Source organism: Bos javanicus, chromosome 25 (genome assembly GCF_032452875.1).
Source record: "Bos javanicus breed banteng chromosome 25, ARS-OSU_banteng_1.0, whole genome shotgun sequence".
Lineage (NCBI taxonomy): Eukaryota > Metazoa > Chordata > Mammalia > Artiodactyla > Bovidae > Bos > Bos javanicus.
The window spans coordinates 16452390-16466479 of NC_083892.1; the positions used below are offsets into that span (position 1 = coordinate 16452390).

The window sequence follows — 14090 nt, forward strand, 5'->3', positions numbered from 1 at the left end:
AAGAAAGTTCACTTCTCCACTCTTCAAACACGGAGCAACTACTTTACTACACTTGCATTATTCATCAAACCAGGTCAATTATTTACCTTTTCAACCAATAAGCCAAAAGCAGTCTCAACTTGGGCAAACATGCCATCAAATGCTACCAAAAGCATCTGGCCAGCTGACATTTTTGGTGTTTCATCAACTGAACCATTTCTTGGTTGGATTAATTCACCATACTGAGCATGAAGCATTCTAGAGGAAAAGAAAAAGGAGTTAAAACCATTCCTAAACAGTAATATATTTGGGGGGAAACGTTAAGATCAACAAGTCTTACAGCTAGTATGCAGAGTCTAGGAAAAAGTCTTTTTATGAAGGAAGGAGTGTTATTAGCCATTGTTCATGTGATTAAATTTTATGCAAACTGAAGTTATGACAATTTAAAAAGAACTATACAAAATATTATAGTATCTCTTTATATACAGAACGTAAGATAATCTACACTTCCAATATTAAAAAAAAAAAATCAAGAGGCACACAATTCTAAAGCTGGTGGACCCAGCAAAAGTTGTCAAGTATCTTCACACTACTGTCACATGACAGAGTCAGCTACAGACAATGAATGGAAATAGCTATCCTTTTTCGCATGCTGAGTTTTGAATAATGCATAGTTTGAAGGTAGGTCTTGAGAAATTTGCTCTCACATTATAATTAACTGAAGACTTGCATTGTGTTTATGTATCCAAGTACCATGTTAAACATTTTATGTAAATTTAGGCTATCAGAGAAATTTATAATGGAAAAAGAGCTATATGATGGTATAAAATTTTCATTTAAATTACCAAAAAGTTTCTCTAACACAAGATACAAACAGGCTGTAGCAGAATCAAACATGAAGTCTGTCACCCAGTGCATACATGAAGTAAACATTCCTCCATTTGAGAGTAAAGGGAATCTAGATTAGACATCAAGGGAAAGTAAGGGTTGAACTTTTGTGACAAAGAAAAGTGTACAGACTTAGCATCTAACTTTTAAAATAATGCTAGGAACTTTATGATAAAGCTCCTGCACAAATAATCTCATTATTTAGCTGGCAAATGTTTATGCTATACTAATTACAGTTGTTTTTTAAATTTTATGATAAAACTAAAAGAAACATGAGAAAATAGGAAAAATTTGAATGCAGGATAAAAGAAAACATCAAGGAGTTGTTACCCTTTCTTATGAAATAAGGGCCTCTTAAGAAAGTAAGTCTACATTTTAGATATACATTTCTCCTGCAGTTTAAGAATGAAAAGGTATTTGATTCAAAGTAACCAGAGAAGTACAATTTAAACAAGATTAACCAGAAGCAAAAAAAAGGGGGGGGGGGATGAGGGGGGCAGGATTAATCACAGTGTAGATAATTACTGAAGGTGGTAAAATGGGAGTTCATTATACTGTTCTCTCTGCTTTCTTATATCTTGTAATTTTCCCATGGGAGGAAGTATTGGGTCAATTCATTGCTACTCTCTCAATTATATTTTCTGACAGTAACTGGACAGAATGCCAAAGAAAGGGGTCCTGAATCACAAGGCACAAAGGGGCTTAGGGTTTAGCTTTAGGTACACTGCATGGCTGAAGAAACTGTTCAAGCTCTACATGTTTCAAAAAGTCAAACTGTTTTCCTAGATTTAAGAGTTGAGAAATACAAAGTTCAATACCTAAAACAAACTTATAAAACTTAAGCTAACAAGTGTTCACTTGAAGTGACATGTATACTCCATTAGCAAACTAAACTGGCTCAGATGCTCCCATTGAATTCCAAGTGCTGGCTTAAAAAATACCACATTCCACTTTGTGTGTGAGCACAAGTATGGTAAAAACTACAGCCCTTAAAGAATACGTATGTGTATGTAATAAAACCACACATACACACACACACACACGCGCGCGCACACATGTAACTGGTAAAACCTGAGTAAGCTCTGTGGACTGTACCAAAGTCAACTTCATGGTGTTGCTACTGTACCACAGGTATGCAAGATGCTACAATGAAGGAGGGATGAAGGCTACATAAGACATCCCTGAGCAATGTTTTTTTTTTAAAAACACAACTTCCTATGAATCTGTAATTATTTCCAAATAAACGGGTTTTTTTTGCTTTGGGGGTGGGGGTGGGGACGGGAAATGTTGTTTTGATTTTGTTTGTTTCAGCCATGCCATACGGCTTGCAGAATCTACCAGGGACTGAAACTGCACCCTTTCCAAGTGCAGAATCCTAACCACTGCATCACCAAGGAATTCCCCCAAATGAAAGTTTTTTTAAAAAGATACTACTGAGGCTTCCCTAGTGGCTCAGTGATAAGGAATCCACCTGCTAATAAAGGAGATACGGGTTGCATGCCTGATCTGTCAAGATTCCACACGCCTTGGAGCAACTACGCCCGTGTACCACAACTATTGAGCCTGTGCTCCAGAGCCCAGGAACTGCAACTGCTGAGCCTACAAGCCACGACTACGGAAGCCCATGTGCCCTAGAGCCCAGGAGCCACAGCAAGGGAAGCCACCGCAATGAAAAGCTGGAGCCACTGCAGCTGCACAACAGCCCCTGCTCCCACAACTAGAGAAAGCCTGAGCAGCAATGAAGACCCAGCATGGCCCAAGATAGATAAAACTTAAAATGTATCTGGCTTCCCAACTCTTTCACAAGAAAACAGCACAGCTTAGCATTCACTTGCCTGGCAACATCGATGTAATGAGCATGTGTTTCTTCCTCAAGTCCCATAGCTGCATTTCTTAAATAGGCTTGAAGAGATTCAACTAGAGTCTGCAGAGGAACACCATCAGTTGTCTGCTCAATAAGAGTGTCCAGCTCATGAAGCATATTTTCTAACGTGTATTCTCCTTTCATTAAACATCTCAGTGCTTCTGGAAATATGATTTGCCGGAAATTTGAATTTAATTCCTGTAAATATGTAAGAAACCTATTTTAATGCTTCCTGAGTTTAGATAAAGCAACATTAAAGGTTGAGGAAGTCAAACTGCTTTTCAGAACCAGAGATGAAAAATACAACGCTCAACATTTAAAACAAACTTACAAAATTTAAGCTAATTTAGAAGTGCTCACCTGAAGTGAGGTGTATACACCATTAGCCAAATGAACGGCCTCAGATGCTTCCATGGGGTTAGGAATGTCTAAGTCTTGTGGCACTAAATGACACTGCTTCAGTAACTGAACCAGACATGTGACATTTCCGCTCATACTGCAGAGTTCCTCCAAGAACCAGGCTCCATCCCGAGAAGTCAGATCAACCAGCTGCTCTCCAGCACTCGACGCTGCACCTTCCATCATTAGGTTACGCCTGAATGAGATAAATATTTGTACAGTGAAACTGACTTAGTGGAACCCACACAAATAGGATACCTCAAAATCTGGGAGAAAAAAAAAATAAAGCAGTCTTACACTGGGCAAGACTAACAAAGTACAAGGATACCTTAATTTTGGGATTAAACAAAAAACACATGAACTCTCAATAAGCACTAATGTTTGCAGGACAACGAAACAGTCTCAATGATATGTCAGCTGACTCACCTTGTGAGAGTACAAAGGGCAGAAATAATAACACTTGCTAGACTCAAAGATCCTTCCTCTCCATTCTCGTGAAGAAAAACTTTGATACAACGTTCAATTTCTTTCAACTGATCTTCACAAACCGGTACAGTGACAGCTTCCTGTTTCAAGCGTTCCACCTGTCTGATAAGTCGGCTGTTGATGTCGGCTGCGTACCGCTGCAGGGTCATCTCAGTGGCCGTGATGAACTGACACACTGTTGGGGGTGGCTGGGGCGCATACTGCATTTCATATCTTTAAAAAAGAGAAAGAGGTGCTTGAAAAGAAAGTTCACACCTTACAAAATACTAAAAAAGACAAGATGGACTACTGTATTTGATACAGAGCAGAAATCATTATTTCCATTTACAGAGAAGGTTTCAAGAGCAAAAGTAACTTCTAAAAATGATTTGAGTAACAGAAACAGTGTGAATTCAGCTCTCTTTACCTGATCATATCACTCTTAGATACATTTTATCTAAGAGTGAGATACATGTTAACTAATTACAGAAAACACTGTCTTATAAAGGAAAACAAGAGTTTGCTGCTGCTGCTAAGTCTCTTCAGTCATGTCCGACTCTGTGCAACCCCATAAACAGCAGCCCACCAGGCTCCCCCGTCCCTGGGATTCTCCAGGCAAGAACACTAGAGTGGGTTGCCATTTCCTTCTCCAATGCATGAAAGTGAAAAGTGAAAGTGAAGTCGCTCAGTCGTGTCTCTTAGCGACTCCATGGACTGCAGCCTACCAGGCTCCTCCGTCCATGGGATTTTCCAGGCAAGAGTACTGGAGTGGGGTGCCATTGCCTTCTCCAAAACAGGAGTTTAAACCCTCTTAAAACCACAAGAAAGTGACTCCATTCAAATTCCATCTATCAATCATTTCTATGAAATGATTTCTATGAAATACTATGCAACTGAAAATATGAACACAAGTTTGCTTCCAGTCCCAATGAGAAGTAAAGAAAATCGAGAGTGATCAACTTACTTCCTGTAAAGTTCCTGACAGCGTTCTACTGTGGTATTACAGATGAGCTCTTCCATCCAGGTCTTCCACTGCTCAATTCGATGTTTCTGAAATATGGCCTTTGGATACTGCAGAGCAACAGTTGCGTAGTGATGCAGCTGCTCCAGACAGCCTCGCAGCACCGAGCGCCTCTGCTGCAGGAGGGCACCAACCTCCCCTTCTAGCTGCTCACACTGGCTAATCAAGTGGGCCTGGCCAGCATTCTGCAGAAAGGCTGTTGCCGGCACGTAGCTGGGAGGACCTTTTGGTAAAAGATAATTATCCATTACAGTGAAGCCGTTTCAAATCAGCAGTCATTGAAAGGAGTACAAACCAGAACTCCACACAAAAACACATAACAACAAAACTCACATGCTCACATGTACATCTAACATACCAAGGTCCATCTGTGTGCTTATCTCCTGAAGCAAACTGGCCAGCTGTGTCGCTTCCAAATTACTGAACGCAGCCTGATAGTGTGTTATCCACTGTTCAAATTCATTCAGCTTCACCTGGATTGCTTCCTGAACAGCTCTCTGCTGAGTCTGTAGTTGAGTGTGTTCAGAATACCTAATGGAAGGAAAAAATTTTAATTGACTGCTGGGAATTTTCATCACTCTAAAAGTACATTTTGCTCATACTTGGACTGCCTGGTAAGCTCCTTTTTAATCTTGAGGACACCACTCAAATGTCCTTTTCTCCTCTGGTTTTTTTCCTGAGGCTATAGTCCCCTAACTATACTCGCAACATTTTAAACAAAATTCTACCACATTTACCAGAGTTATTTGAAGTGTGGAAGACTGAGATCAGAAGATCTCTGTAATCTCAGCATCTCCTGCAGTGTCTGGCACTTGCACATTTAACCACCCTTCACTGAGCCAGGCACCCACTCTATGTGAGGTTCACTCACTTAGATCAAAGCTCAGAAAAACTTGGCCATGTGGACAAAACCCACCATACAAATGAATAAGGATTCAGACATAAACTGCAGAGGAAAAAACCAAAATCCCAGGTTTTCTGAATCCAAGTTCACGGTTCTAACCACTATGTCCACCATCTCCCACAGTAACTCAAATGTCTAAATACAATGAAGCTGAAAATTTAAGTGAATTCTATTAATACTTCAAAACTGCAGTTCTTGCGAGAGCTTTGATTATTCATGTGAGTTGCTGCAACAATTCTAATTCAAGTTGATAATGTTCACACAAATAAAAAGTTCTCCTTAATGGAATAAAGATAAATTAAGAGTTCAACACTTGTTTTAAACCTGTGTTGCAGAGTATGAGAAGGATGATCCACTCCTTCAGCTCCTTCTAGAAACTCAATTTCTTCCAGCAGTTTGCCCTGCAGTTTCTCCACATCTGTTAGTTGCTCTTGCAAGCTCAGGTATTCATCTAAGCTGCTGTCCAGCTTGGGAAGTACAACCAGCATCTCATCTCTGTTTTTAAACCAGTTCACCTGTAAAAAGACATAATTAGGAAGATTCTTATAAGGCCGACTGTGAGGTATGAGGATGTATGCCAAAAGGATCATGTTAGAAGGATGTTCTGCACATGCTATTATACTTAAATCTCAACAAAGCCAGTGTGGATCACCCTCATTTTTATAAAGATAACTAATGCAATCAATTCACATGGCCATAAATGAAGACTCAATTCCACAATACACAATAACATGCAGTTACCACCATGCCACACAAAGCAAGATCAGCACCACTGGCTACCATGGAGGAGAAGACTATCCAATCAAAACCAAGGAGACAATCCAGTTAAAGAACACTTAAAATAGTCACTGGCAAACACATTCAGTCTACTAAAAAAGGTATATTTTTCAAATCATTAACCCACCTCCCACGTGGGAGTGTGACTGTGTCTTTTCATGTGAGCATTTCTTAGCAAACGATCACAGCAAACTGCCATACTTTGTGACCATTTCAATATTATACATGACAGTCTTTTTTTTTATGGACCTGTTAACCTTTTTCTTTTTTTGGTGGCATTACACAGCTTGCAGGATCTTAGGTCCCTGAGGAGGGCTGGAACCCAGGCCCTGGCAGTGAAAGCACCAGGTCCTAACCACTGGACCACCAAGGAATTCCCTGGTCTTGTTAACTATTAACAAAAAAGGGACAATGACTTATTATTACTGGTCTCACCTTAATTTCAGCTACTCTCGAAGAAAAAAGGCTGCGAGTGATCTCTCGTTCCATCTCTCTCTTGCTCTGCTTGCTCTCAGCCTGCTGGCCCCCTCCACCATAGACCGCACCAGCAAACCCAGCCTCGCCCCCAGCTGTCCAGTCCACCAGGGGGTCATATACAAAGGCCTCCAGCAGCGTCAGCAGAGTCTCTCTGCCACGCCGCATAATGTGTAGAACCTGTTTTCAGAAAACTTTTAATTAAGTTTTGCCACAAGCTTCCTCATTAAAATGTAGTTTTTCATTCCAAAGGACTTGTTAATGTAACAGGTATACTGAGAGGTATAAGAGAAAATCACATACCTGCTCACATGAAAGCCTAAAAACACCTTCTACTCCAGTTACACCCAGTGCTGTTTCAATGTTCTGTGTCATTCGAAAAGGTACTTTCTCAGGAACTCTAAGGCTTTTACCTTGAAAAGACAAATCATTATATTTTTGTCCTTTCACCAAAATATATTCGACCCTTATATAAAAAGTCCACTTTAATTTTACCTTTTTCAAAGCAAACATTGTAATCTATGTGAACAACCTCTCCAGTCGTCATATCTATGAGAACATTATCCAGATGTCTATCTCCAAGGCCAATTATGTATCCGACCATAGACATGACTGCAGTAGATCTGGCATAAGACTAAAGAAGAGGGGGTGGGGGGAGCAAGTTAGGCATTATTAGCAAATTTCCTTCCAACACGGTCTTTATCCTCTAAAATTTACAAGCCTCCACAGTCCTACTCCCTTATTTCTGAATAAATAGCTGGCACTCTTCAGGGATGCTGCATGTGATCACAGACTATAGTGAGCAGCAGCATACAACACTGAGGTCCTTGTTGTTCTACTTAATCATCAACAGAATGCAGGACTTAAAAAAACAACTATTCTTCAGTCTCTCTAGTTTTTCCCTTTCTAAAGTTTTTATTCCACTTTTCATTTCATCCATAATCCCCTTCATTCTGCCTTCATACAGTCATGGCCATGCCTCATAAAAATAAATGTAATATAAGATTCAAATGCAGGTCTCAAACTACCAATTCTAGAGGGGCAGCAGGAAGAGGGTGAACAAGACAAGACAGGACGCAGGCAAAGAATAATACTGATGACCAAGCCCAAAACAAAACACATACCTGTGTGACTCTCCACCACTCATCAGGGGTGGTACATGATGACCAAAGCTCTTTAGCAAGGAGATTTGGGGGCGTGGCCTCCATTAACTCTTCTAACACTGCCTTCATCACATGAAGAGGCCAATCCCGGCGGGACACATCCAGACTAAGCCCAACTGCTTTCAAAGCAGGACCAATTTTACTATAATAGAGTTCACTAGGACGGGGTACGATTCCAGGATTCTGAGGAGTTTGGTAGGAATCTTGGGCCTTTGAAAAAATTTTAAGACAAGATTAACTTTGCTTCAATAAGGATAAACATTACCTTAACTATAAAGTAGTATTTTAAAAATTGGTTTTTCAGCAGCATTCTCCACCTAGCTAGGTAAATCTCACACATCAAATAGCCAATTCTTCTGGACTGCAATCTACGTTATCTTTTTCTTAATTAGGTATTATCACTTTATTGAAAACTTGGTTTACTGTTATATTTTCTTGAGGTTCAATTCAAGCTCAACATCCAAGTTCCACTTTTCTTTATAACATGTAATTCTGTTTAAAAAATTTATCATTCATTTATGCACATATTTCATTCTTCACCAATATGATTTAATCATAATCAAAATTAATAACACATATTCAGGAACATGTTAGACAAAAATTTAGATGTCCCTTTCCTAATTCCAGAGATCTACCCTTCAGTAACTGTTCTACGGTCTCCTTTGTTCAAACTCTTGCTCCTTCCCATACCTATCCTACTTAGAATCATTTTATTTGTCTAGATGTTGGAACTTAAAGTTGTGACTGTTTAAAAATTTACCTTTTTTATATGAAGTACTTAGAACTATTTCTTTCACATACTAAGCACTCAGATACTCAGCTAAAATGAATTCTAAAAAACTGTTCTAAATCAAAGTATAAATTTCACAGGTACAAAACAGGATGCCATAGTGATTAACTCCAAATTTAAAATTATGTTTATTCCTTCTTTAACTCTCATAAAGTTGAAAAAATGCTCAAGGGCAGTAAGCCTAGACATATTTCACACGTAACAGAGAACAAACTAATACATATACTTGTTTATCAACATTCAAATAAAAGTACGTATTTTAATTGGAATCAACCTTTTGTGCTTGCAAGGCGGCTTCCCGTTGTTGCCATCGTTTGTAAAGACCAAATAAGGGCGTGGCTCCATCCACCCACTGGATTAGGCCTGAGCGAGTTCCCAGTGGTGTTACAGAATAGTGGCGAGCATGGAAACGAGGTGTTTCCTGGCGATTGATTGTTGCAAACATGGTATTTACAATAGACAGAAATTGCATTATTCTCTCATCCAGATGTAAGTCCTCCAATCCTGTGGAAACAAAATTAGTTAGGACAGATAACCAAATAGGGTGAAGTACAATGGAATGGGACTGGAAATATACCACTTTTTCGTGTCCCTCTCAATTAGCAATAGCAGTCAAGAACTGACAGTCAAAAGGGCATAATGACAGTATTAAAGAACATTCTATTCAGTCACAAGGTATTAGATACAGCATTATTAGCTGTATCTCAGTTGCCCAGCTTGCATAAATAAGCAAGAACAGAGGAAACAACAGAAAATCACACTACACAGCTTCCAACAACTTCCATCAAAATACATGATACTCCAGGCTATTCATGACATACAGAAATTCACTTAAACAACACACACAGCATTAAAACATTAATAATCAGATTAATGCTCTTTTAAATCCCACCTTTGAAAAGATAAGGATAGCTCTTCCCATCTGATCCTAGAAAGAGAAGTTTCTTTGGCTTGGTTTTAGTAGGTAAGATTGTGATGGTTCCACCAACACTGTGGATTGTGACGGTATCTCTGGCTGAGACTTCTCCGGGAAGAGCAATTTCAGTGTTAGTCATGGCAGCCAGCCATGGGCTGATTTCTTCAAGACGCAAGATGTAACTTGCACGTTTCTGTGCTCTCTGTTGCAAACTCAGCATTATCTATATTTAAGGTAGGAAAAGTTTACATAATCATTACCACACTTACTTTCCTCTACATTTAATCTGGCTTAAAGATAAATTTAAAATACAAACACCTCTTGTCTAGTTCATTTAATTTGCTGTTACATATTTGGGCCTTCCTGGGAAGGGAAACACTGATGTGCTGATATGCTCTCGGTGATTTCTACTTTGTTCAGACCTCTCCCAAATAAGCAATGAAATCATAGCAGATGGAAAAACAATAACTGCTGTGATCACAAAATTCAAGGCTTGTAGCGAACTAATTCCCCAGTGTTAAGCTATGCCCAATCAACATCCAAACAGATCAATTCAGTCCTAGCAAAAGAACAAAAGATATAGCAAGTTACTGGCAGGTAACTTAAAGGTGGCACACACCTTTAAGAAAGCCATCTGGGCTAACAAACACATGAAAAGATGTTCAACATCACTCATTATCACAGAAATGCAAATCAAAACCACTATGAGGTACCATTTCATGCCAGTCAGAATGGCTGCGATCCAAAAGTCTACAAGCAATAAATGCTGGAGAGCGTGTGGAGAAAAGGGAACCCTCTTACACTGTTGGTGGGAATGCAAACTAGTACAGCCACTGTGGAGAACAGTGTGGAGATTCCTTAAAAAACTGGAAATAGAACTGCCTTATGACCCAGCAATCCCACTGCTGGGCATACACACTGAGGAAACCAGAAGGGAAAGAGACACGTGTACCCCAATGTTCACTGCAGCACTGTTTATAATAGCCAGGACATGGAAGCAACCTAGATGTCCATCAGCAGATGAATGGATAAGAAAGCTGTGGTACATATACACAATGGAGTATTACTCAGCCATTACAAAGAATACCTTTGAATCAGTTCTAATGAGGTGGATGAAACTGGAGCCTATTATACAGAGTGAAGTAAGCCAGAAAGAAAAACACCAATACAGTATACTAAGTCATATATATGGAATTTAGAAAGATGGTAACATTTTACCCTGTATACGAGACAGCAAAAGAGACACTGATGTATAGAACAGTCTTGTGGACTCTGTGGGAGAGGGAGAGGGTGGGATGATTTGGGAGAATGGCATTGAAACATGAATATCATATATGAAATGAGTCGCCAGTCCAGGTTCGATGAACGATACTGGATGCTTGGGGCTGGTGCACTGGGACAACTCAGAGGGATGGTACAGGGAAGGAGGAGGGAGGGTTCAGGATGGCGAACACATGTATACCTGTGGCAGATTCATGTTGATATATGGCAAAACCAATACAATATTGTAAAGTTAAAAAATTAAAAAAAAAAAAATCACACACACAAAAAAAGCCACCTGAAAATTTAGTAATAATTTAGAGCTCAGACTATTTGAAGTATGCAGAAAACACACAATCTTTCTAATAACTCACAGAGAGAGAATCATGTATAGCTGTATCCCTACTTAGCTAACTCAATAATCTACACCAGAATTAATGAACTCTGGGCTCTGCTTTCACGTGAAACATTTTAATCAATCCTTAGCAACATTTGTCCATAAAAGGAAAAAGGTAACTGGAAACACCTCAAGTATTCACTGACGGGACAAAAGATAAACTGTGGTACTGTTCAATAATCTATTCATGTTCAGCTGTATACAAAATATGGATGAATTATTTTTAAAAAAAAAAAGCAAAAACCTAATGCTGACGAATCATTTATGGAAGTGGTAAAACACATACAATACACATAAAATATAATCTCATTTATATGAAATTCAAAAACAGGAGAGGCTAAACTATACCATTTAGAAATGTATCAATAAAAACTATTTTCTTTAATAAGGATTAATTCAAAATTCAGAGCAGTGGTTGTGGAGAGGAAGATATAATTATGGAGGGACACAGTACTTCAAAAAGTTTTCTTTATGACTTATCTCACACACACACACAGAGGGTTTTTTAAAAAAATATTCCCTATGGGAGGAGTGCAGGAGAGGGAAAGATCAGTATTAGCAGATGCAAACTAGCATATACAGGATGGATAAACAAGGAACTACTGTATAGCACAGGGAATTATACTCAATAACCTATGATAAACCACAATAGAAAAGAATATGAAAAATAAATATATATTAAAAAAGTCACTTTGCTATACAGTTGAAGTTAATACAACATTGTAAATCAACTATATATCAATTTTTTAAAAGTGGGACTTCCTGGGAGGTCCAAAGGTTAAGACTCCACTGCAGGGGGCACACGCAGGGCCCCTGATTGGGGAACTGAGATCCCACAAGCCAAGCACTGTGGCCAAATAAAAAAAAGTATCCTTCCTATCTCCTCTGGGTTTCCTGGTTGATTTACTGAGAAGAACGCAAAGCAAGAAATTACTGCTGGAACATGAGAAAAATAAGTTTTGGCTAAGTTACACAAATAAACTTCATCCTTCATGTTAGTGCTCTTGTCTTGAGCTCCTAAGGCATTTCCTCTGAATGTAGCATTTCCTCTTGTTCACATTTTCTCCTTAAAGTCAGGTGTACTTTGTCTCTACACTGTCTAGCTTTTAACAGTTTTTTCATTACTAAAGTAAGGGAATCAGTTAAGATCAATTATAGGAATGGGACAGAGAAAGAAGGGATAAGAAAAAGATATAAAGTAATAAATAGGATCCCCCAACTAATGGTGCTATTGCTAAAACAGATGCAAACCAAATACAGAATTAAGTGGATCAAATCATGAAAGATAAGGATTCTCAAATATTTAAACATACTAATCATTCTTCAGCCTATGCAGAACTGCTGTCAAAAAAATTACTTATAAAAATTGATGCTGTTATATGTGAATATTTTGTCTGTTAGAAATACTGAATACCCCTCCACTAAGAAAAACTACATAGGTACAAGATTAAATTTGTTAATCTTTTATGAGAAGAATACAGCAGGCAGTCAAGCCCCTTCCCTAACACCTTACAGAATATTCTTCCTTGGTGGGAACCCTCAGTAGATGCAGTTTGCCACCCTAGGACCAGTTAACCTCCAATTCTCAAAAATGAAGAAAATACCTTTCTCTATATTCTTTATAGCAACTGAACACTGGCTGTATTCCATGGGTTTAGAAAGTCTTCTCTCTGTGTTCTAAGTAAAAAGAGACCCCTTACTTAAGTTTATCTCACAGAATTTCCCATTTCAGTAGCATTCTTGAGATTTTTCTATACCTCTTTAAATGGAATCCAGCTGCTTCCAGGCTTTGCAGGGTTTGACGGTGTTTTCAGCTTTTCTAGAGCATTTTCAATGGCATCACCATAGTTATCCTGAAACCACTTTTCATGAGGTGTTTCTGCAGGGGCCGCTGTGATGCTCCTAACGTGCTCCAAAGCAAATACGATGGGCTTCATCAAAGCTGTGTGCTTCTCCCGCATGATTGCGATTTTCTCTTCTCTGACCAGAAAGACACAGAGTTCAATACAAACAAGGAAGAATTTAAATTGTCAAGTGTAAGTAAACAGCATAAAAGAATACTCAAAATAAATTACTAAAATGTTTGCAAAGTAACTGACCACAACAGCACTGTAAAAAATCCAGCATATAAAAGACGCAGCTTCTCCTTTTAACAAATGGTGCTAGGAAAGCTGGATACCTGCTTACAAAAGAATGAAGCTGGAGTGTTACCTGATACTAACATGCAAAAAAAAAAGTCAAATGGATCAAAGACCTAAACATAAAAGCTAAGACTTCATTTAAAACTCTTAGAAGAAAACAAAAGAAAAAACAGATAAACTGGGCTACATAAAACTAAAAACTTTTGTGCATCAAAAGAGATCTTCATTCAAGAGTGAAAAATACACAAAACAGGAAAAAATATTTGCAAATCAATGTATCTGATAAAGGGATTAAAATCCAGAATATTTAGAGAGCTCCTAAATTTCCAACAACAATAAAACAACCCAATTCAAAAATGAGCAAAAGATTCAAACAGACAAAGGAGATATACAAATGGTCAATAAGCACATGAAAAGATACCATTCCACACCCATTAGGATGTCACTATCAGTAAGACAGAAAACAATACATGTTAGCGAGGATATGGAGAAACTGAAATCCTAGAGCACAGTTTACCAGTTCCTCTACAAGTTAAACATAGAATTAACATAAGACACAGCAAATTCACTGGCTCACACACAAAATAATTAAAAGCAGGGACTCAGATACTTGTAAATCAATGCTGATAGAAGCACTGGTTACAAGAGCTAA

General features: G+C 38.6%; 1 protein-coding gene across 3 annotated transcripts in view; it reads right to left on the bottom strand.

The window, feature by feature from the left end:
- The window catches only part of SMG1 (SMG1 nonsense mediated mRNA decay associated PI3K related kinase), a 98972-nt gene that overhangs the window by 16319 nt on the left and 68563 nt on the right, over window positions 1-14090 (bottom strand). For all 3 annotated transcript variants that reach the window (XM_061401249.1, XM_061401248.1, XM_061401250.1), the window contains 14 exons: window positions 13055-13277; window positions 9617-9863; window positions 8999-9228; window positions 7896-8144; window positions 7267-7405; window positions 7075-7184; window positions 6733-6951; window positions 5845-6035; window positions 4975-5147; window positions 4560-4839; window positions 3557-3829; window positions 3092-3326; window positions 2703-2929; window positions 87-237 (listed from right to left, as the gene is read on the bottom strand). In XM_061401249.1, coding sequence (XP_061257233.1) covers window positions 87-237; window positions 2703-2929; window positions 3092-3326; window positions 3557-3829; window positions 4560-4839; window positions 4975-5147; window positions 5845-6035; window positions 6733-6951; window positions 7075-7184; window positions 7267-7405; window positions 7896-8144; window positions 8999-9228; window positions 9617-9863; window positions 13055-13277 — 2947 coding nt within the window. The remainder of the gene's footprint in view (window positions 1-86; window positions 238-2702; window positions 2930-3091; window positions 3327-3556; window positions 3830-4559; window positions 4840-4974; window positions 5148-5844; window positions 6036-6732; window positions 6952-7074; window positions 7185-7266; window positions 7406-7895; window positions 8145-8998; window positions 9229-9616; window positions 9864-13054; window positions 13278-14090) is intronic.